General features: G+C 48.1%; 9 protein-coding genes across 9 annotated transcripts; 3 read left to right on the plus strand and 6 right to left on the minus strand.

Annotated features, from left to right (window-relative positions):
- Window positions 1–229: 229 nt before the first annotated feature.
- EV420DRAFT_1652186 (Alpha/Beta hydrolase protein) lies at window positions 230–1,281 on the minus strand (the record flags this gene model as incomplete). The annotated part of the gene is made up of 3 exons (XM_060478615.1): window positions 230–934; window positions 985–1,121; window positions 1,179–1,281. 3 exons carry the CDS (start codon window positions 1,279–1,281, stop codon window positions 230–232), a joined length of 945 nt encoding a protein of 314 aa, XP_060322494.1.
- Window positions 1,282–1,659: 378 nt separating this feature from the next.
- Window positions 1,660–3,510, plus strand: EV420DRAFT_203608 (uncharacterized protein). Its single transcript, XM_060481193.1, has 9 exons — window positions 1,660–1,747; window positions 1,830–1,949; window positions 1,999–2,032; window positions 2,091–2,203; window positions 2,260–2,412; window positions 2,466–2,544; window positions 2,603–2,731; window positions 2,788–2,969; window positions 3,022–3,510. The coding sequence occupies exons 2-9, from the start codon at window positions 1,920–1,922 to the stop codon at window positions 3,262–3,264; spliced, it is 963 nt and encodes a 320-aa protein (XP_060322495.1). The 5' UTR covers window positions 1,660–1,747; window positions 1,830–1,919; the 3' UTR covers window positions 3,265–3,510.
- Window position 3,511: 1 nt separating this feature from the next.
- Window positions 3,512–5,833, minus strand: EV420DRAFT_1670157 (cytochrome P450; the record flags this gene model as incomplete). The annotated part of the gene is made up of 13 exons (XM_060479043.1): window positions 3,512–3,853; window positions 3,909–4,094; window positions 4,149–4,405; window positions 4,460–4,486; window positions 4,541–4,650; window positions 4,693–4,807; window positions 4,861–4,991; window positions 5,045–5,187; window positions 5,237–5,345; window positions 5,399–5,482; window positions 5,534–5,623; window positions 5,673–5,714; window positions 5,768–5,833. 13 exons carry the CDS (start codon window positions 5,831–5,833, stop codon window positions 3,708–3,710), a joined length of 1,506 nt encoding a protein of 501 aa, XP_060322496.1. The 3' UTR covers window positions 3,512–3,707.
- A 56-nt stretch (window positions 5,834–5,889) lies between these two features.
- Window positions 5,890–7,061, minus strand: EV420DRAFT_203661 (uncharacterized protein). Its single transcript, XM_060481194.1, has 4 exons — window positions 6,713–7,061; window positions 6,543–6,653; window positions 6,027–6,217; window positions 5,890–5,968 (listed from the first exon to the last, which is right to left on the minus strand). The coding sequence occupies exons 1-4, from the start codon at window positions 6,850–6,852 to the stop codon at window positions 5,961–5,963; spliced, it is 450 nt and encodes a 149-aa protein (XP_060322497.1). The 5' UTR covers window positions 6,853–7,061; the 3' UTR covers window positions 5,890–5,960.
- A 643-nt stretch (window positions 7,062–7,704) lies between these two features.
- Window positions 7,705–9,338, minus strand: EV420DRAFT_203780 (uncharacterized protein). The gene is made up of 2 exons (XM_060481196.1): window positions 9,049–9,338; window positions 7,705–8,998 (listed from the first exon to the last, which is right to left on the minus strand). The coding sequence occupies exon 2, from the start codon at window positions 8,975–8,977 to the stop codon at window positions 8,084–8,086; it is 894 nt and encodes a 297-aa protein (XP_060322498.1). The 5' UTR covers window positions 8,978–8,998; window positions 9,049–9,338; the 3' UTR covers window positions 7,705–8,083.
- Window positions 9,339–10,441: 1,103 nt separating this feature from the next.
- Window positions 10,442–10,810, minus strand: EV420DRAFT_1280831 (uncharacterized protein; the record flags this gene model as incomplete). The annotated part of the gene is made up of 1 exon (XM_060468222.1): window positions 10,442–10,810. A coding segment is annotated over one exon (369 nt), but the record flags the coding sequence as incomplete, so codon positions are not given.
- Window positions 10,811–11,383: 573 nt separating this feature from the next.
- Window positions 11,384–13,916, plus strand: EV420DRAFT_1770128 (uncharacterized protein). The gene is made up of 3 exons (XM_060481060.1): window positions 11,384–12,277; window positions 12,333–13,231; window positions 13,286–13,916. The coding sequence occupies exons 1-3, from the start codon at window positions 11,513–11,515 to the stop codon at window positions 13,590–13,592; spliced, it is 1,971 nt and encodes a 656-aa protein (XP_060322500.1). The 5' UTR covers window positions 11,384–11,512; the 3' UTR covers window positions 13,593–13,916.
- EV420DRAFT_1753589 (uncharacterized protein) lies at window positions 13,867–17,297 on the minus strand. The gene is made up of 8 exons (XM_060480458.1): window positions 16,838–17,297; window positions 16,716–16,784; window positions 16,401–16,653; window positions 15,463–16,341; window positions 15,210–15,406; window positions 15,110–15,156; window positions 14,358–15,080; window positions 13,867–14,300 (listed from the first exon to the last, which is right to left on the minus strand). The coding sequence occupies exons 1-8, from the start codon at window positions 17,046–17,048 to the stop codon at window positions 14,004–14,006; spliced, it is 2,676 nt and encodes an 891-aa protein (XP_060322501.1). The 5' UTR covers window positions 17,049–17,297; the 3' UTR covers window positions 13,867–14,003.
- Window positions 17,298–17,476: 179 nt separating this feature from the next.
- EV420DRAFT_1652192 (uncharacterized protein) lies at window positions 17,477–20,482 on the plus strand (the record flags this gene model as incomplete). The annotated part of the gene is made up of 7 exons (XM_060478616.1): window positions 17,477–17,708; window positions 17,765–18,083; window positions 18,147–19,001; window positions 19,057–19,250; window positions 19,306–19,580; window positions 19,614–20,012; window positions 20,060–20,482. 7 exons carry the CDS (start codon window positions 17,477–17,479, stop codon window positions 20,480–20,482), a joined length of 2,697 nt encoding a protein of 898 aa, XP_060322502.1.
- Window positions 20,483–20,610: the final 128 nt, after the last annotated feature.

Genomic DNA, 20,610 nt, shown 5'->3' on the forward strand with positions numbered 1-20,610 from the left:
AAAATACTTGTGTTGTCGATTGCTGTTCCCGATGCCCCTGTATTCTGTTTCTCACCAGCACCAGCACTACCCCCTTGAAAAATCTCCAGTCATTGTCTGCAAAACGTGGGTCCTTATTGGTCCATATTTATAGCACCGGACACAATCTAATTGTCGGAATCAGCGAACCCTTCTTGCCGCGTAATTCTGTTTTCATTGGAAGCATAATTTTGAAGATGATATATACAATCTACAGTCGAGACGAGGGGATAAACCCGTCTTGTAATGATTTAATCAGGACATCATTATCCAAAATGTCATAATGTCCTGCCCGGAGATGTATGACTTTGGCACTAGGGAAGCAACGGTGAATCCCTAAATCATACCAATCTTTGCGATGCTCCACGGGAACAGATCCTATCATCCCATAGGACCCGAGATAAATGGACACGGGCGCATTGACAGATTGGAGCCATTCTTCTAGTGCATTGATAGTCTTCTGTCCCGACCCGCGTTGTGCTATCTCAGACGCCGGCATTTCTGAGTTCCTACAAACGACTAAGATGAAGTCAAACACCTGATTAAGAAATCGGTCTAAAATGTCCTTGTGCGACTGGATGAAGGGCGCTGTTGGCAGCCCTTTGCGAGCGTCAGAAAGCCCATCTGCGAGGCGATGTCGTCGAAGAACATTTCCACCCCCGTCTCTACGGATTATGGTGACCAAGTTGTCGAAACTGGTGTCAATGAACTCTTTCCGGGCACGGGGATGTTGGAGTGGCATTTTGGTGACATCGACTCCAAGCGCAGGAGCAAGAAATGTGGTCGGAAAGTGGTCAATGAGTGCGAGTTGGATCACTTTATCTCCATTGCGTTCCAAAATGCGCGTAAGCGCAAATCCGATGATGCTGGAGGCTGAGAATGCGGCAAGGCGGTAAGGTCCCGTTCTTCGCTCACTCTTGAGAAAAATTAGTGGAGTGAAGAGACATAGATTGCGAGATACATTACCTTGATTTTATAATAATAAAATTTTGCCTGTTCGTCCACCGTTGTAAGGGGTGTGTCTGGGGTAACTTGAAGGGCCCAAAGAGCAGAACGGAATTTGTGTTGTAATGGGCCAAAAGCATGAATCGCTCCGCCCCCTCCTAAGGAATGTCAGAATCAAGCTCTTTGATAGGTCAGCAACGAGAACCAGCGCTAACCGTGGATGATTATCAAAGGTATATCTCCAGTATTTCCATCTCTCAGCTTTACAATGGTCTGTCCCGCTTGAGACAGCTCAGGCCATGAATCCTTATCATGCATCCTGATAAATCGTGTTATTAGCCTGGATAGGTAACTTATAGAAAAAGTGGATGAGATTACGCATAGAATGACCTTCGTAGATAAAAGTCGTAAAGAGGTAGTGGCGGAGCACCACAAGCGTCGAGTACACTGATATATCCAGATATTTGCAGCCCACATTATAAATTTCATGTGTTCTCCACTTGATGCATCAGCTTGTACGTCTAAAAGAGCAAGTTTACCATCAACTGTCGTTTGTGTTGATGTTGAATGAAGATAACGGTGTCGGGACTCGGGTAAAATACGAGCCCGGAGTGAGCCAGTTCAGATCGAACTCCGATCAGCCAACTGGAACCGCTGCAGTGGCAACGGGCGAGCGGCTTCTGAACCGCATTCTAGTCTAGAGCCGACTTACTAGCACCCAGAAAGCTGTACCCAAACATGGTGCGCATGAATTGGATGATGAGTGCTAGTGATGGATGGCAAGGTAGCCATATTTTAATATTTAAGCCTTGTGCAACTGATAGTGATACACCGTCGATCCTGCGACTCCTCTATTCTCTCCGTAGTTTGAAGCATAGGCCTCTCTACTAGAATCTCGTTCAACAAGACTTTCAAACTGACTCTGTTTTCTTCGTGCTGCATTGTGGTGCTCTTCCATGGCTTCCATACCACTGGATAAAGCTAACGTCAGAATTGATTTTATGAAAGTTTTATGCTGCTTATACTTTCTTACAGTTCCTTGCCCTAGTATGCGAGACCTTGTTATACGGTATCCTCATTGCTCTCATTAGGCCACTAGTTCACTGTTCTAACTGCATAGAGTCTAGGGTCCTTCACGGTTCTATTTATCGCTGCCATATATGTCATCGTCCGGAAGCGATCGGGAATAAACGTCAAACTTCTCTCGACGGTGGTCATCATTTGGATTCTAGCAACTGTGGTTGGTTACTCTCGTCAATTTTTGTCTGCTTTTCCTCTCTTGAACTACCTCTACAGCATTTGATTCTAGATATAGTTCGTGCCATCGAGGCATTTGTTGAGTTGGAGCGTGGAGGGGCGCAGCAATACTATTTGGATTTATCAAATCCTTTGCAGGCTGCCAAAACAGCGATATATGTCACCTTGACCCTCGTCGGAGACGGATTTGTGGTAGGTGCCTTGATTTCTGGTCACTCTTGCACTCGAATGAAAGGCTGCGCTAGATTTATCGCTGCTTCATTGTATGGAATGGCAAGTGGTGCATCATACCTGGCCCTATTTTACTGCTGTGCGGGACAGGCGGTGAGTTTTGATATACTAGTTTGACTTTATTCTGTCTGAGTACCATCTTCTGTTCTAGTGGGCGGGTTTGGTGCTACTGTTGCCTTTTCCCATGCTGCACCTGGGGCGGAAGTGTTCTTACCGAATATTGTTCCTTGGATCACTAGTTTCATCTCAATGACTTTATGCACGAATATTATCTGCACTTGTGAGTTGCCATTGAATAACTCCCAGTTGATATCCGACGAGGCTAACATCTCGTAGCTCTTATAGCCTATCGAATTCTTAGCATTCAACGAGCCGTTCGCAATGTCATTCAAGTGAAACCCGCTCGTTCTGCTCTCATGATGGTCATCGAGTCAGCCGCTGTGTATTCAGCCTCTGTACTTTCGTTAATGATCACCTACACGCTCGGTTCGAATGCTCAGTACACGGTCCTAGATCTGGTAGGTCTCCATGTCTCCCTATTCGTGATGCCATGCCTCTAAACACCAGCAGACCGCACCCTTAATCGGAATCACGTTCACAATAATTATTCTTCGTGTCAGTCTCGGCATCAGCTCTCGAGAACTGACGGCTTTGTCGGTAACCGGGCCACAGAGCAGCGGCCCACAGAGTTTCTCTTTGAGCCGCCGAACTCCTGTCGCAGTAAATGTTAGTCATCTCGTTGAAATGGACACCGGTGATTACCCGTCCCAAAGGCAAGATGGTACTTCTGTGACAAAACATCTCATGGTATAGCGTCTTTTGCCAAAATTAAGCACCTTCATCGCCTGACTCTACATTGAATTATCCCATTCATAGTTCTGTGATTCTATGATATATAACGGTGTTCTTTTATAGGTGCAGGCACCGAGCCCTGCGACACTTTCTATGTGCAAAAATAGATACCCGCGCTTCAAGTTAAATATGTAGCTAAACTTAAAATCAATCAGTTCGATTGATTCTTATCTTCGCTTTCCGATGTGAAATCCTGGGTATAACGTTGCACAAAGTTCTAAAGCTCGCTTTATCCGAAGTGAATATATTCGCCCTTCCTAACAATCGGTATCTATTCGCAATGTATACAAAGTACGAAAAGAATCAATGCTCTAAAAAAAGTACACAGTCAGCAGACTAGATCAAAATGGAACACAAACACACCGCTCCGTGCTATCAAATATGTGGGGCCCGGACTTTCATGCTCAAAACACCGGAGGAGCTGGTCGAATCAACAATCGTCCCACGGGTGGTACCGACGTGATATTCAAAGGGTCTACGACTTCGTACTTGTCTCCCTCTAGGGCTGGGAAAGTCCGAGATATTAAAAAGAATACCGCCAACTTGATCTCTGTAACCGATTATTCAACGCATCTGTACGAAGTGATGCAGGAATGGGACCATACCTGCGACGGCTAGCGCTCGTCCTGGGCATGCGAATCTCCCTAGACCAAACGGCCAGTAGGTGGGACTTACCATGACTGCCGGCTTGCCATGGCCCACCCACCGATCGCTGACAAACTCTTCAGCATCCTCGCCATGGTATGCGGGATTCCTGTGGGACAATGTCGCAAGGGGACACACCAACTGTCCTTGGACAAAGATAAGCCTATAAATAAGGACCTGTATCAATTCCTCGAACCTACCTTTTGGAATAGTGTATCCACCGAGTGTGACATCTCGCATAGTGAGCCGAATCGTTGACAAAGTATCACCCTTCGTGCGCATGACCTCCCGAATGAACGAGTCGAGCCGCTCAGCTTTCTTCAAGGAAGCGTTTGTTAGCGCAAGCTTTCCAGTATGCTCGTCCACTTCAAGTATATCTTGGAGCTCTGCACGCAAGGTCGGTATGACTTCAGGACGCACGGCCAGCTCGAACACAACCCAGACGATGACCGCGGCACTGAGTAGATAGTGAGAAACCGACGCATCACAAGAGGTAGACTTTTCAGCGTACGTTTGGTGGATCGAGGCAAAGAGTAAACTATCTACGACATCAGCATCATTTTCAGCTGAGATTGGGTGCTGATAAGCATACCCAAGGGTGAGGCCTAATATCCATAGGCTGTCGAGCAGTGTTAGCCGAACGACATGCGCATCTTTGTAAGAGTAGCGCTGGGCAAGGTAGTGGAGCAGAGATTCCTGAGGCTGGTTTATTCAATCAACTCAATGGAGCAATAATTTTCGTACCTTGTGGAGGTGACCTGTAGCGCCAGTTTTTGAGCTGAGTCTTAGGTCTTTCCAGACGCGGAATCCGATTATGCGAACAAAGTTCCAAGGAATTGAGAATCCCATTACGCGTACCCTGACGGAGATAGCTCATATCAACCGCCTTGAAGAACTGACCAAAACCCCTACCATGTGATGACTCTCCACGTAGTTGGAAATGTCCGAGACCAGTATCCTATGTTCTGATAGATTCCTGAAAGGACAGCAATGTCGGAAGCGATTGTTTCCGCCGCTTGGATATCCGCCAGGGTGGTGTACGTCTGGGAGAGAACATAAGTTAGCACGCAGTGCAATGTCCGAGTAGAACACCTACCTCTCCAAAGATGATCGTAAGCATCGATTCCGCCATAGTCTTGTGGACTAACCTGGCCAAATCGACCGGAACCGGATTCCTGGATGTAGCATTTTGCGCCTTGTCGGTCAACTCACGCATATTTTGTTCGAATATTGGAGTGACTATCCTTCGTCACTGAATATTTCAGATAGGCAGGATACGAAAACAGACTTTTCTGAATTATCTGATTCATGAGGGGAACAAGGCCCTCATTGACTAGTTTGTCGATGTCGCGGATGAAACTCCGAGGAAGCAGTAGTAGCGGATGCAGATTTAGTACCTAGAATGCTCGTTTAAGCGGGCGGCTATAAGCCTTAAACGAATGTCACATACCGTAAGAGTACCACTCTCAAAGCTAAAGACGGAATCATTGGTGAGAACTTCGGTAGTAAATTGATCGTTGACTATGAACTCGAGCTGCAGAACTATCAGCGAAAAGAACCGCAAATCCGTTAGAAGTATGAATACCCTTCCTTTCCTGTATACACCTATTACGGGCCCGTGCTCTTTCAAAGCCGATTCGTATGCTTTTCGAGGGTTTCGAAACATGTCTTCAGCCTGAGTAACACTGAGTACTCCCGACGCTCCCATAAAAGAAACAACCTACCGGGATATCGATGACAGGTGGGTGTCCGTTGGGCAGGATGCGCTAACGTCAGTTTTAGTAGCTAAACTGAGCTACAATCAGTCTCAACGCCTTACAGGCTTCCACCAGACAGACAAGATGATGATCAGAGCCATGGGAGCAACGTAGATCGCCAGGGACATGCTGGTTATGCCAGTCCAAAACTCTGCATACGCAGACGTTTTATACCGGCACCATTAACTGGCCAAAAGTGGGCAGTGGACATTAATATGCATCACAGATGCCCAAGTTGCCAGTGAATCTGATGGGCTACATAACTTAGTTGCGAGAGTGAGACATGGTTTGGATCGCTAATCATATTGACGAACTACTTACTCCGTTGAACATTTTCCAATTCTGACCCAGAATGCATACAGTGATCAAGGTATGCAACCAAACAAGGCAGCAGAGCTAGGATCATGATATAGATTCCGGCTAGGGTTTCCCTGCATTGCATAGTCCGCGCTGAGAGGATTCGAAGCCTATGGATGATGCCACAGCCCCACAAGACACCGAGCAGGAAGGAGCTGATCAGTTGTGTGTATGTAAACATTCTGATGAAGCTCCGCGTAGGCTTACTACGTGGCAATGATGGTTCAATATGAGCCAGATCTTCCTCCGAGCAGGGTATACCTTTGTCGGTATTTTGAGCTATTTGATAGTAACCGGGATGCCGTTACGCGGGCAAGCGACGGTTCAATCTACTCACAGTGAGTCCTCAGCATACTGAGGTAAAGGGGTGGGGATCCAAGAATACAGGACGTACATTTTGTGTTTAAGGATAAGATGGACCCACCCTCCACCTCCTGCCATATGATCTCACTTCCGAGTCAAACGGTAGAGCAGACTGACCGGTTACTATTTACATAAGTAGTAGACTTTGCCTGGCGAAGCTCGCAGTCAAGCGCAATCGGTGACCGGAGTTTCACAAGTGTACATTGAGTATTACAGAGTGTTCTGTGGCTAGTCGTGCTAGTACTTGTGAGAAGGGTCAGATCAATGTTGAGAGCATGGACACGTACTCAAAAATGGTCCTCAAATACATGGAGGCCTGGTTGCAGCAACAAGTGGATGGTTGCGATAAGCCACATATAGCTGCTTTATGATTGAAAGCAAGGTGAAAAACAAAGGCCCCAGCACAGTGGTGCTTACCCCACGCCATTACTTTGATGTGAAGATCAAGACCATCGAAAAGCACCGACCTGGATTTTGTTGTCCAGCCACATGCTCGCAATAGAGAGACTTCGGTGGGAGAGAATCGCAGAATTGCGGTGGATACGTACTAGGGATGCGATGAGATGCTGGCGAGAGCCATTCGTGATGAACCTGATCTCGGCCTCGTGTATGGCCATCTTATTGACGTTGAGTTCCTCAGAAAGCTGGTCGAAAGTCGAAAGGATATTGCCTCGGTCGCAAAATGGACGCATGCCATTCACAAAAATTTCTACGCCCGGTCTATCGCAGTGGTTAGGAAGAGGAGAGTACCCGTGGCGGTATGGCGTACTAGATCCTTGTTCAACACTAGAGCGCCTATGAAGAAATACTGGACACTCACGGGATTCGTCCACCCTTCTGAATGTATCCCCAAATTTCCGATTTTCAGACTTGATTTGAGAGTCTGCCTAGGGGAGACTAAGAAATTGTATGCTCGATCGGATCCTTTTTTCGCCTGAGCACCCTGCTGTCAGATTCCTTCCTTCCATAAGATCGAAACCCGCAGCAAATACGAGTGTTCAGTTGAAAAGACGCGTCTCCCAGTTTGAATGGAGATGAAGTCGGCTTGGTTGGTTCATCGATATGTAAGCAGTGTAGATTGGCTGCTGGGAGCCCAGTTGAGAGCCAGAGCTTCGAGGCAGATTCCATCATGAGCGTGAAGGAAGAGAGGAAGGATCGGGCCGGATAGACCGTGTTCAAAATATTTCCTTCCCGACATCTTGTTTGTGACGACAACGACGGGAGAGGACGCAAATGTTTGTTGAATTTGAACTGTCTCCGTCTTCGGCTTGGTTTGGGACATAGATCCAGAGACGCAGCTCCTAGAAGCTAAGTGATTGTTTACGATAGATTTATTACCACAAGTACGCGACGAGAAAAAAAATTATCATACGCGCTCTTAGACAATAAATATTGTGCATCCTATAAGCACTCCGGTCTCTTCAGCCTCACAACAAGAGACCACAATTCTGCGTCCCTCCTTGTCAAACCAAGACGCACTCGCACATCCTCAATCTCCGGACACGTATCCCCCCGACGCAGATGTGTCCTCACACCTCCCAAACCAACAACAACCGGGTCCTCATCGACGGTCCAAAAGATATTGTTCAAGAAATCCCCATGCGTATAACCCAGCTGATGCAACGCCTTGACCGCATGCATGATTTTCCCTCTACAAGTCAGTCAGTCAGAACATGATATTGTCGAAATTGGACTCGGAGGTTATACCGGTGAGCATGGCTCAAGGACTCGGAGGGTACCTTCCGACCTTCAACGTACTCCACCAAAATCCAAGGACGTTCGTTATCATCCTCCCCCTCCACCGCCACATACCCAAACCCACAACACACCGGTACAACACTCCCCTGCAACTCCCTCAAAGCCACGTATGCACGAAACTCGACCTCGCCAAACGTACCGAACGGGAAGATCTTGAGAATAAACTTCCTCTTGCACTGTCCACGAACACGAACCCGATACATGTCCAAGTCCCAGTTCGGGTCCCTACCTTGAAGGACAGAGTCGACGATGATATCCTGTCCCTGGAGAGCCGGGGTCAGAGATAGGAACTTGCCGCGCATAGGGCGACCCCCCAGATAGATGTTCGCCTCGACGGCGCATCCGTGCAGTTTATTAAAAATGGCCGTCGCGTGCAAGAGAGCCTTGCTGCGAGACGCTGCAGACAGAGGCATATCCCGACCCCACTCTCGCCCATGCATGTCATACACAGCAGATGCTTTCACTAGCGGTTGCACGCGTCGTCGATTGCGAAACGACTCTAGTGATGGGAACTCTGCCGATTCCGTAGTAGCCAGCGCGGTGACGATAGCAGAAGCCAAGTACACGTCATGCAGATGCACGAACGGCTGGTATCCACCATCTGGTTCCGGAAAGAGTGTGCCAGCACGTTGAAGACCTGCGCGACTGGTGCTGAAGAATTGCTCCTTGAGAGATCCGCGTCGGAAATTAGCCTTGACGTCGACAAAGAGATGATCTGGCCCAGACACATTCCGCTGTCGGCGCATAATGACGAGTGCATTACACGAGTAGTACAGAATAATATCAGCATCCATTTCCGCTAGGTATAAAGCACCCTACCAATCAAGGTTAACCGATTACCCAACCGCAAACCCAGAACACTCACCTTGCTTAGAAGAATCCACCAATTATCGTCGTTCTCCACGTCATAGGGGCAGCCCAACTTGACGGACCCGACAGAATCCAGTCGCTGAACCAACTCGGTTGCTGCAGGAAACAACAGCAGTGGGCCCTCACTTTTCCCAAGAAGAACACTATGCCGACGGGCGAAGAAGAGGACACTGTCAGGGATAATCGATAATCTCCGGTCCACGGATCGGCCGTGTTGTAGTTTGATAGTATGAATGGCACCCGGGGATCAGATCTTGCATGGCTTCCCATGTCTGTTATGAATGGCATGCTAAAACAGCGTACGATCGTTTCACAGAACGAATAATCGGCGTCGAAGTGTAATTCTGCAGAGTGCGACTGTAGTCATGTTTGATGCCATTGCAGTATTCGGTGTATTTCTGTGAGAGGACAGCAGAGCGGGAAAGGTCCTCGTCGAGTGCTAAGAGGAGATCAGAGAGTAAAGTTGGATCAGCAGAGGCTGTGAATTGGATATCCTTCTGGGACGGTAAGATGGGCTGCATTCGGTTTCTGCCAGAAGGTGGATCGGGGTATAATGGTGGGAGCAACTCTATTGGCGTTAGAGTTTTGTAGGGTGCCATGGGGATAGAGGGAAGAGAGATACCCAGGCGAGCCCCTGTTCAGCATAGGTATCTGAGACTTTCGAGCTGCAGTGACTGGGCATCCAAAACTCTTTCTGGAGTGGATATCTGGATGCTCATCGATGATCGATTGATCGATGAAGCCCGTAGCAGTTTGAATGAGAGAGTCAAACTAGCAGCAGAAATCAGACACGTTCAAAGTTTGGTATTAGGCCAAACTCACTCCTCGCCGATCCTTCCACGGATCGTCCCATCTTCAGGCATTCAAACACGCATGCACGATCCCAGGCCTACCCTCCCCGACTCCAAACCCCCTCGTTTCCAACCCTCCCGCACCCAGTCGGTATGCCTGCAGAAACACATCCGCATCCTAACGCAGCTCTCCCTCCTATCCTGGGAATCCAAATCCAGCTGCGTGGCGTCCTCACATCGAGAAGTGTCTATAAGCAGGGCAAGGAGATATGAAGATGTCCACAAGTGAAGGAAGCAGCTTTGATTGCCGACAGCCCGAAACGGAAGTGACTACCTTTCTCTCTTAGGGACCTTGTGCCGGTACCAACACCAATACCAACACCAACTCAGCGCCGTATCTCATCTGTCTGATCATTACACGGTACGGTACATTCAAGCACGCCGGACGCAAGGATACAGATAACTGCACTACGAAACCTAGTCCTCACTACCATCTAGCCAACGCTCACGACCGGCCAGCCCAAGTCAAACCACCCAGGCCGTTGTAAAACTTAAAGACCTATAGACGGGGAAACCAAAATCAGTACTCCCCTATACCTAACCACCACGATAGACCGGAACGGCATAAAAGATTTTTAGAACGGCATGCACCCACTTTACGACCGTGGCAATAGCCTTTCGACTTTCGACTAGCTCCCTTGGGAGCTCAACATCACCCAGGTGGCCATACGTGAGCCCGAGACTAGGTTCGTCGTGAGCAACTCTTGCCAGCATCTCATCCACTTGCGACGAATTGCACTCAAGCATGGCATGTTCCAGTGACTCTACCGCAATCCTACAGAATCGGCATTTGTGGTACTGACGTTCAAGTTTCAGTCTTCCAAGTTCTCTCCAATGAAGCCTCTCTATTGCCAGGCTGTGGGTCAACAACAGAATCCAGGTTAGGGCTCTTCGATGGTCCTTGATTTCACATCAAGGTAACGGCGCAGGGTAAGTACTATCGTTCTGGGTTTTTGTTTTCCTCTCCTCAGCTTTCTTTCTAAACACATAGTTTCAATATACTCCAAGTACCATAAAGGGTCTCCACTCCGGGAGACGTACATAACCGCAACATTACGAGCCTTCATGACTACCGTGACTCGCTAGCATAAACACAGAAGAATCTTGAAGCGACAATGCTTGTTTTCTCTGTCGTCGGGGAAGATGTCGGGAATGTGATGACGAACTCAAAACATTGGATAAACGTGCTACGATATACGTGAGTTGGGTTTTACTGGGTATGTACTGAATAAAGGCGCTAACTGGGCAGCGCGAAATTCAAGATACCTCAATATCCACGGTGACCCTACGGCGAACGACACCGCATGGGATAAGAAGCCTGAAGCGGACGTTACAAGACTACCCCAGGAAACACGCACCATACTACCGCTGGCATCCGATTTCTTGAGGAAATATTGGTTGTCTAAGGACGAGTATAATAATTTGTCAAGTTAATACTCTCGAACCTGCTGTACTTGAACATATGGATTCTTTCCGTGACTTGAGTCACTACAAGTGAGACCGATGATATAAGCGGTTTGGCCTCAAATAGGAACCTTTCAATTCTTGTCCCAGCACCACGAGCACTCTCCTTTCTCTATCAACTATTCAAGCTAGCGCTCTCATCGAATGGCTTTCAGCTACCAGACCCTACGGGAGTTGGAACTCCTTCCTCCATCACACCCGGATTTGGCTATAACTGACACTTCTCATATTTCTCGTGGCATGACGCCTCTATCCGAGAGCCAAATAGCGGCGCTTACAGGGCTCTCTGACGTTCAAAAAAGCGAACGGTCATTCACGGCTTCTGTCGATTCGGATTTACTCTCTGACCTCTTGTTGGCGTTGGACAAGGACCTATCTCGTTCGACCGCCTTCGCAGATCGGTATGCAGAATATCATGATGCCGTCAAAGACCAGTATAATTCCTTACTCTCTTTGTACAATAATGATATGGAGCTGGACGAATCCGATGACGACGATGACTCCAAAGGTGGTCGTGAGACTCATCCCTATAACAAACCCCCGGTTTCCCCTCCCGAAACGACGGTTTCAGAACCAACAGTGGACAGTTTATCAAAAGTGATGCTGGTACACGCATCAAGTATCGTCCTGGACTTTATCCCTGAATGTCGCCTTCAGTACAGGAACAGGGTGCCTTGCGGTAGCCTTCCTGGACTCCAGATTGTTCCCAGCGCTACGCTCTCCTACCCGAATCGCTCTTCAGCACGTCGTGAGCTTAGTACTGTGATCAATGAAGGAGTGAACCCGTTACGCTTTTACCTGGCAGCAACCGAATTAGTCGAGCGGCTCAACGGTGTTGGGTCAGTCCAGCTGGACTATCCTGGTACCTTTACTAACAACCAGGATAATTGGTGGCTCCTCTTAAACAAGGTCAGTTTCCCGTCCCATTCCGGACTGAGTCAATTCTAATCTCTGGTTGATACAGGGTGCGCTGTACTTAACCGAAGTGAACCCTACTGGAGCCAATATTTTGCTGTACTACTCTTGCAACGCATTTCTTGTGCTATGGCGGCAGCGCAACGAGTCATCGCCAGATCATATCTTTATCAGCGACGTGAAGGGAAACTTTCGTGGAAACTCCCTTGAGCAGCAGTTCTACAGTGTTAGTGATGCTGGTCTCCAGCGTGCCCGCACTGTATTTCCAGAGCCAGATGGTGGCTACCGGCCATACCCCCATATCCACGATGTTTATTTGGCGTTGACTATCGTTGCTGCTCTGGCTGTCAATCCCTCGTATGCTGAGCAGTTTCCCTCGCTAGAAGCCTTTCGGACTCAACGTCGGACGCCACCACCTGCGAAGCCATCGAGTGTATATGACGTGCACGGACAAGATATAGAACTGTCAGAATCTGATGGTTCATCGATCGACACTCTGGCTTCGCCTCCTCATGGTCCAGACTTGACTCGTGCATTGGAGACCTCCAATCAACTTCATGGCTGCGCGAGTGAACCGATACAAGCCAGCCTAGTATGGGGAGATTATGCTTCCAAGAACTGCAAGTTTTCGTGCCTCGTTCCGACCCTGGTTGGACGCGATATCGTCGTCCAGTCTGAGATCCGAAGTAGTATCGATGGGTATACCTACCTGGCCAATGTCCGCGGGCTTGAAAGGAAGCTTGTTTTGAAAGTCTTTCGGTTTGATGCTTTTGCGCACGCCGAGTTCAGTGCCTATATGGATTTGAAGGCGTTGCAGGGTAGTATTATCCCAGCGTGCTATGGCTTTGGGTACGATCTTGACCTACCGTGGATCCTTCTCGAGTATATCAACCCTCCTCCATCGTTCATATCACTCTCCGATCTCAAGCAGATTAGTCGTCCTCATAGGTAACGTACTTCATTCTACTGGGATTGTTCCATCGTTAACCCTGCTGTCTATAGAGGCAAGATTATCCATGCTGTCAAGCTGCTTCACCAGTTGGGGTACAGACACGGCGAGTTGCTCGATGATAATATCGTCTGGACTGTGGATGAGGACCCTGTTATTATTGATCTTGTGAGCGCGAGGAAACATCGTTGCGGGACTTCGTGTAGGGAGGTCGAAGATGTGCGGCAGCATCTTGGTTTGACGCACTATGATGCTGAGTTGTGGTCCCTTGTCGTTAGGCCGACTCGTGAACAAGAAGCTGGGATGTTTGTTGGTGGAAAGCCGCGCAGTCCTCAGCTTGCTGAGGACATTGAAGCCTAGGCAATTTCTCTTTCGTTGCACTGTATTTGTGGAGTTGTATATACGTTATCGTCGTTATGCGGTTATAGGTGGAATATTACCTATCTATATCGTCTTGGTGATTGGTCGCTATGAAATGATTATTCAATATTTCAATGTGGTAGGTACATAGCGGAAGAGCGGCTGGTGCAGACATAACGAGCGAGGGTGTAAACCGTACTGATGAAGAAGTTGCTACTGCGCTGGTAGTTCCATCTTGCATAGCTTTCTATTGCACTACGAGAGCCGTACTGATCTATTATTACCCGCGTGGCATCGAAGCGGACGAGGACTGCATTTAAACACTCCGAATCCTGGTATAATTTCTACTGAACCAAATTTACATTTACGTATAGCAATATAGTAATGAATTTCTCGCCGATAGAAAGTATCTTAATAGATATTGGGCGGGGACCAATTCTCTTTCTTCAGCCATTCCTCCATTGTCTCGATGAACTGCTCAGGGTTCGTCGATTGTGACGGACGCTTAAGCCGATCCATCCTCAACGTCGCAAGGGGATGGTCATCTTCGTCGTCGTCATTCCTGTGAATATCTTCAAACTGTCCCGGAAATCCTGCAAGCACCCGAAGAACATTATACTTTCCACCTTCTGGGCACATATTAGGCTCTGGGATTCCTTCAATCATTCCCCTCAATAGATCCGATCGATGTCCTTGTCCATAGTAGTCCTAGGCGGAAACGATGAGGACAGAAACATTTACTTTGAATATACGAATGAAACTTACAGAGTACTTCTTGAAGAAGTGTTTGGGAGTAACAGCGTCCACATACTGTTTTATCTGGAAGGGACTGAGCCTGCTCGCTTGGCCAACCATGACTTTGACCGCTATCCATAGATACTGTGGCTGTCCCAAGGTATCTGGTGAGCTATCGTCGAGTTCCACCAGAAAGAGCATGCTAGGTCCCATCGCCGTCTCTGGATAGAATATCCCAATGTGGTCATCTGGTCTTATATGAGTCACAAAACCAAAGTAGTTTTCAGTGTGCTCGCTGATTTTACTATCAGCCGCCCGAGAAGTCAGGAGACCCCCATATTCCGGTAAATAACGATGGTTCAGCCCAGATACGTTCCAGGTACCCTTTATCGGATATCGTCGAGGAGGCTCGGTAGGATTCTCGGTAAAGTCACGCAGTGCCACGAGATGAGCATGTCTGGATCCTAGCCCATGGTCGCCGCCAGGGAAAGAGAAGAGGTCTCCCAGCTTCTGAGGTGCCGCAAGCGCAGAGGCAAGATAGAATGCCAGGTAGTCTCTGAAAGTGCTGTCCGAGGGACTGTTCCGAAAGTTTTTGCAAACATATGCGGAGAGACCATTATCGAAAGGGCTATGCAGCTGATTGAAATATGCTACTGCAGCCATGAGAACCAATGGTTCATGGATACGTGCTCCAAGGTGTGCCTCTTTGCAAAATCGCGCGATGCCGAGTTCGAGAAACCTCGCGGTGCTCCCCTAAGGAAAGGCGTGGGAGTTCCACCAACAAAGTATTTGTACGCGACATCTCGAAGTTCCATTTTCATTTCATCTTCTATAAAGAACCACGATGAGAATCCGTCAGCGTATTTTAGAAGGTGCACTTACCGAGCTGATCAAACTGTTTCCGTAAGGGATCGGTAAACATAGGGATACTCGTAGTCAAGGCCTGCTGCCTGGGATGCAGGATGAAATCGGTCGGTGTGAACCCTGCGACGTGCTCAACAAAAGCATTGAACACGACCAAAGGATCTTGAAAGCCTTGGGTGATAAGCAAGCAGAGGAGGTTTGAAGTAAAACGATGCCTGCCACCAGCTAAGTCACCATTCCCAGACATCAGAGTTGACATAACAGGACTTACCGTCCACGTAGCCACATCCAAATTCTCTCCAGTAATACCGTAACAGATTGGTCATTCCTGAGATGGTCAGGAATGAACTGAAGGACGTAGTCCCGCTGACGGCTCTGATCATCAAAGCAGCCGGTATCCCATGCTTCTACAAATGAAGTCCCCTTTTGCAGACTGGATGCCACAGCTTCCTGAATCTCCTTCGCTGACAATGCTGAGCCTGCGATAATGAAATGGTAGGAAAGACCGAGACACGATCGTCCCAGAGCATGGCACCAAGATTCGACAATCTGTCGAAGGAGCGGTCTATGAACGGTAGCGGTTGAAGATAGAGAAAGGAAGGCCGAAGGAAGCAGTTCAGCAGCGATTTGAGCCTCGTCGATCACAATCAATAAATGGTTGTCCTCCGGACTAAGCAGTTCGGCGATACAGGCGGATATAGATTTACATTGTTCCTCCAGAGCTCTTCGATGGAGGGTTTGAAGATGTGTGAGCAGACTGACAAATATGTCACCGAAGTGCCTAATCATGCCTGGCTGAACTTGGAGAGCAGTCCACCGTGCTTTGTAGACGTTGTTTGATATCTGATCCGGCGGAACGTGTCGCAGAAATTGGTAGAAGATAATCAGACGGGCAAGAAGGACTGCCGTGAACAGAGACTTCGATAGTTCATCATTGTGCAGGAAGGATAGGTCGGTCTTATTTGTGGGGACATCTGCCGTGAAGCCAGGCAATCTAAAAAGAATATCATAGGCTTCCCATAGATCATGCGAACCAAGGTTGCTGGTAGTGTCAAGCATCGGAGAGCATGAAAGATAGAAACCCCAGGACTGACAAAGAGTCTCCATCATTAGACGAGTCTTCCCTGAGCCAGCACTGTTGACAAAAATCCTGAAATAATGGCCCGTCAATGGGATATATGTAATTCAGCCGAAACGTCTTGAACTCACTTATGATCATGGCTAAGAAAGGGCTGAACCCGTGCTTGTAGATCCTTATTATTCTGAAATGAACCCAACTTGTACAGCAATAATTCGGGACGATGAGGATTTTGCGTTAGTGTTGGAAGGCTAAGGTTGGTGAGATGGGGAAGCACATCAGGAGGCAAAGAATTCGGTATTTTCCAAGACTGGAATGTGATTTCTCCCTCGACGACCTTTTTGATTTCGCCATCTAGCTGGTCCAAGAAAGCCCGCGTAGTGACTTGAAAGCGATAAAATTTTAGTTCGGACAGCCCCAGAACCTCATTTCGAAGAACGGCTTACCATCCTGAAGGACCAAAACAGGATCCGAGATTTTACTCGCCTTTGAGGACTGCTCAAAGATGTAGCCCACTAAACAAACAAGGCATGGATAAGCAGCATAAAATAAGATCTGTCGGACCCACAGATCAAATACTGGCTGGTCTCGTTAGCCTCATCCATACTATCCAACGCAGACTTAAGCCTATTGATGTTTGCTATTGCTTCCCTGCAGGCAGATATAGACTGATAGGCTGCAACACGGGCGCCAATCATTCGCCACAGTTTTTGCGCAGCTGCTTCGTCAGATTGAAGTTGGCCAGCATCAGTATGTTGAGCAGACTCGGAGGAAGACATCGAGTATTGAAGGGGAGCAAGTTGTTGTTGAACCACGAGCAAGAATCTGTCTTTTTATTAAGTCAGATCAAGTCCTCTGCTCTTGTACTGGCTTGACGACAGGCTCTTGTTCTCCATGGGGCTGACATAAGAAAAAGCGGATTCTAGCCTTTAGAGAAACAAGAAAGCGTGTGAGTATATATATCTGACACATGGGTAAAGGGCGCTTGGACGAAATGCAGCATGGCTCGCATCTGATCTTGACTGAACAAGAACAAGAACTTAACTGGACGCCGGCTATAAGCGGCCCGTCGACGACCGAAGTTACTATTTCTCCGAGTCGGATCTTTCATCCAACTCTCATCTCCCCACCGCTACACGAATACTCCCCTCATTTTGAACATCCTGAGCACCGGTCTAGTTACTGTTCTTTATCTAACATCGACAGGATGGCCCTCACGGTCCATCCATCTCTCTTCAAAGACTATCCTGACATCTCCGACTTCGAAAAAGCGTCACGCTTTTTGCAAGCACTACGCACGTCGATGAAGTTGGAGGATGCGCCGCCATCATTCTTGTCTACAAAATGCATTCAACAGCTTCTCCGGGAAAACCCTATGTACTATGTCAATTTGGAACGCTGCCATGCTCGTGGTAAACTAGATGGGCTTGAAGACACACGTATACTTGCTCCTTTCCTTTCTATTGCCTTCATCGTATACTGACGTACTTAATAGCCTTACTGTGCCCCAATCCTTCTAAACTGGCTTGGAGAGGTAGCCGCTATTTAACAACTATCGAGTCATACTTGGAGCGTCTCCGTCATGGTTCCGACACGTTCTGCAACCCCACTGCTTCATCATTTTGGGCTTTCAACAGCTATAATTTTAGTGCCAAGTACAGCTTCAGATACGCTGACCACATCCAGAGTCTGGAAATACCCCGTCTCGTAAACACCAGCGAGCCTGTCCTTCTTCTTCATGACTTTGGTACATTCTCTAGCAACGCCACACTGAATCACCGTATTGCACGCATCTATCAGAATAACACGAATTCGTGGGTTCTTCTCTCTTCCCACAATTTCCCTAAATTGTTTCACTTGCTTCTGATCTACCACAGCTTCTTTGTCAATGGGTCGGCGTCAGGCAAAACAAGGCTGTTGTTGGAAGGCCTTCATCAAAATTGGGGATTCTATTTTACTGCTGCCGTCGATTCTTCCAAACTAGGATCCAACGACATCTCAACGATGATGATCGATTTCGAGATGGAGGGTGTGTTCAACAGAATCCTTCCACCAAAGGAGGATCCCACTTTTGAAATCTGCTTGGATCTTAATGCCCGCTTCACCTACCGATACTTCAGTGTGGTACTCCTCGCTCGTTTGGTCGTCTTCAAAAGGTTCTTGGAAGCCGCGTCGGGGAAACCTGATGATGGAATGCGACATCGCTGGCTTCTCGCACAGCTCCATCCACATCTTCTTCAGTTATCCAATGGACCTAAACGCGACCCATTCGATGAGTTGCGAGACATTATGCAAGAATGGGTTGTCCCCACCGAATTCTTTGATGAAGCAATCCGCGAAACCTTGGACTCCATCTTTTCTCTTTTCCCCACAACTCCGGGAACACCACTCTTCATCGTGATCGATGAGGGCAATGTCCTCGCGGATGGCGGAAAATACACTTTCTCTGATGCATTTGGGGACGGCCGACCAATCCTCAAGGAGTTGTTGACGACTTGGCAACATCATGTACAGGCTTACGATGTCACTTTTATCGTTGCTGGTACCGAAATTCCGCGGAAACACTTCCAAGGTGATCAGTGGAGCAACTACCAGTGGAGTTCAGATTCGGGCGACTTCGGCACTCCCGAACTACAGAGACAATACGTATCTAAATTCTTGCCACCATCCATAGCGTCGAGTCCTTCTGGCGAGGAGCTACAGTTGTGGATGTGGAGATGGTTTCGCGGGAGGTTAGTGTCTCCGACTTTGTCTTGAAGAACCGTATGCGATGATACGAACTTTTAGGCATAGATTTACGGCTTCAGTGATTTCCCAGCTGCTTGCCACCGATTTCCAAAGTCCCCACCGCCTCCTTGACTTCCTTGTCTGGTTAAGTACCGGTTATGAACCTCGCGATGGCGAAGCGTACAGTCGTGCAGAAGAGTCCAGGGACTTTGAGCGTCGTTACTTGCCGATGAAAATGCCGGACCCAAAACATTGTAAGCCTCATCAAGTGGCTCCTCCTCTCGGCGAAGATTTAATCTTTATGCATAGATCCTTCCGTCAAGGCTGCTGTCCATGATGCTTTGATCCACTGTCTCGTTACTCTTGATCATCGTTTGGTCTTTGGGATTGATCGAGTCGACGCCGTTTCTCGAGGTGTTGGACGGTTTATTGATGCCAACATGGAACAGATTGTCATCGACGAGCCTCTCTGCCTCGTAACGTGTGCTCAATGGTTTGCCGACAAGAAGAGATCTCTCACAGACATCGATTTCTATCTATCTGCGGATACAAGCTACCAGTGCCCTCTTTCTGCCACCTGTTTCGTAGCGCTTTGTTTAGCTCACGTCTTTTCCTAGCCTCGAGCTGTAGCGGATGTCCTCTCTTTTCCAGGTACACGACCAGACTGGGCTAACCAAACTGCGAGTCTCGTGGATTTTGCGTCAACCAATTCCGGCGAGAAGGAGATTGGCATATCTAAATATATTCCTGGCACCTCTCGACGTCTGGCTTCCGTTGCCGAAACGCAGGCCGATACACTCGCTTGGTTGAAAGACGAGCATAGGAGCGTGTTTTGTATTCATTCTGCTAGCTCTACAAGCCCGACTCTGTTATTTAGTCTAAAGCTCGCAGATGAGTCTCTCCTTTGGCTTTTCTTGCATGTCCATCTTGATGGAAAGACGGAAGAACTGGTGCCTGAAGCCGAGCTCCAGGACATGTTGGAGGCCCTACAACCTGAAAATCTCTTCGACCAACTCGTGAGTTTTTGCGCTGTCAATGTTGGCACATTATTGATGTCACCCAGGCCGACGAAAGAACAGGGATTGATGGATCTTTGCCCACAGATGTGGCTCCCCCTCCTTCCACTGCCAAGTCCGACTCGTCTGATCCTCCCAAAAAGTCTGAAGCACCAGATGACTTTCTTAAACTGCTCGAGGGCCTTCCTAACAGGAACCAGGGTGTGGCCGCGTACAGTGTTCTGCGCGTGGTTGCTTCGCTGCGCTCTGATGCCAAGCTTGACCGCCTGGATGTTAATCCCGATCACCCCATCGCTGAGCTTAATACTCGGTTTGTGCAGAGTATAACTGAGAAATTCTCTGCGAAGGATATTCTTGAAGATGTTGTAGCGAATGCGACATACGTTGGGGGATATGCGAGAGTGAAAAGGAAGAGTATTGATGAGGGGCCTACTTTGAAGCGTCGGCGGTCAGCATCCTCATTTTGTTGAGAGTGTCCAGGCAGTTGATGAATTATCAGTGTATTATAACTTTGAAGCAGGAGAATATCTACTGCCGTAACTTAATTGCATGTCTATTGTCACAAATTTTGCATACCCGCGTCGCTGAGTAGTATATA

Source organism: Desarmillaria tabescens (genome assembly GCF_030435595.1).
Source record: "Desarmillaria tabescens strain CCBAS 213 chromosome Unknown EV420scaffold_116, whole genome shotgun sequence".
In the NCBI taxonomy this organism is placed as follows: Eukaryota; Fungi; Basidiomycota; class Agaricomycetes; order Agaricales; family Physalacriaceae; genus Desarmillaria; species Desarmillaria tabescens.

What these genes read in the sequence shown, in the direction of transcription:
- EV420DRAFT_203608 (XM_060481193.1), top strand. Translation starts at nt 1,920, where the DNA reads ATGGCTTCCATACCACTGGATAAAGCTAAC. An exon ending in TCGTCGGAGACGGATTTGTG is followed by an intron (nt 2,413 to 2,465) that starts GTAGGTGCCTTG and finishes AGGCTGCGCTAG; the next exon opens with ATTTATCGCTGCTTCATTGT. An exon ending in AGTACACGGTCCTAGATCTG is followed by an intron (nt 2,970 to 3,021) that starts GTAGGTCTCCAT and finishes AAACACCAGCAG; the next exon opens with ACCGCACCCTTAATCGGAAT.
- EV420DRAFT_203661 (XM_060481194.1), bottom strand. Translation starts at nt 6,852, where the DNA reads ATGGCGTGGGGTAAGCACCACTGTGCTGGGGCCTTTGTTTTTCACCTT. An exon ending in TATTTGAGGACCATTTTTGA is followed by an intron (nt 6,654 to 6,712) that starts GTACGTGTCCAT and finishes TAGCACGACTAG; the next exon opens with CCACAGAACACTCTGTAATA. An exon ending in ACTTATGTAAATAGTAACCG is followed by an intron (nt 6,218 to 6,542) that starts GTCAGTCTGCTC and finishes ACAACTGATCAG; the next exon opens with CTCCTTCCTGCTCGGTGTCT.
- EV420DRAFT_203780 (XM_060481196.1), bottom strand. Translation starts at nt 8,977, where the DNA reads ATGGATGCTGATATTATTCTGTACTACTCGTGTAATGCACTCGTCATT.
- EV420DRAFT_1770128 (XM_060481060.1), top strand. Translation starts at nt 11,513, where the DNA reads ATGGCTTTCAGCTACCAGACCCTACGGGAGTTGGAACTCCTTCCTCCA. An exon ending in GGTGGCTCCTCTTAAACAAG is followed by an intron (nt 12,278 to 12,332) that starts GTCAGTTTCCCG and finishes TGGTTGATACAG; the next exon opens with GGTGCGCTGTACTTAACCGA. An exon ending in CAGATTAGTCGTCCTCATAG is followed by an intron (nt 13,232 to 13,285) that starts GTAACGTACTTC and finishes TGCTGTCTATAG; the next exon opens with AGGCAAGATTATCCATGCTG.
- EV420DRAFT_1753589 (XM_060480458.1), bottom strand. Translation starts at nt 17,048, where the DNA reads ATGTCTTCCTCCGAGTCTGCTCAACATACTGATGCTGGCCAACTTCAA. An exon ending in GACCAGCCAGTATTTGATCT is followed by an intron (nt 16,785 to 16,837) that starts GTGGGTCCGACA and finishes TTGTTTGTTTAG; the next exon opens with TGGGCTACATCTTTGAGCAG. An exon ending in ACTTCTTCAAGAAGTACTCT is followed by an intron (nt 14,301 to 14,357) that starts GTAAGTTTCATT and finishes GTTTCCGCCTAG; the next exon opens with GACTACTATGGACAAGGACA.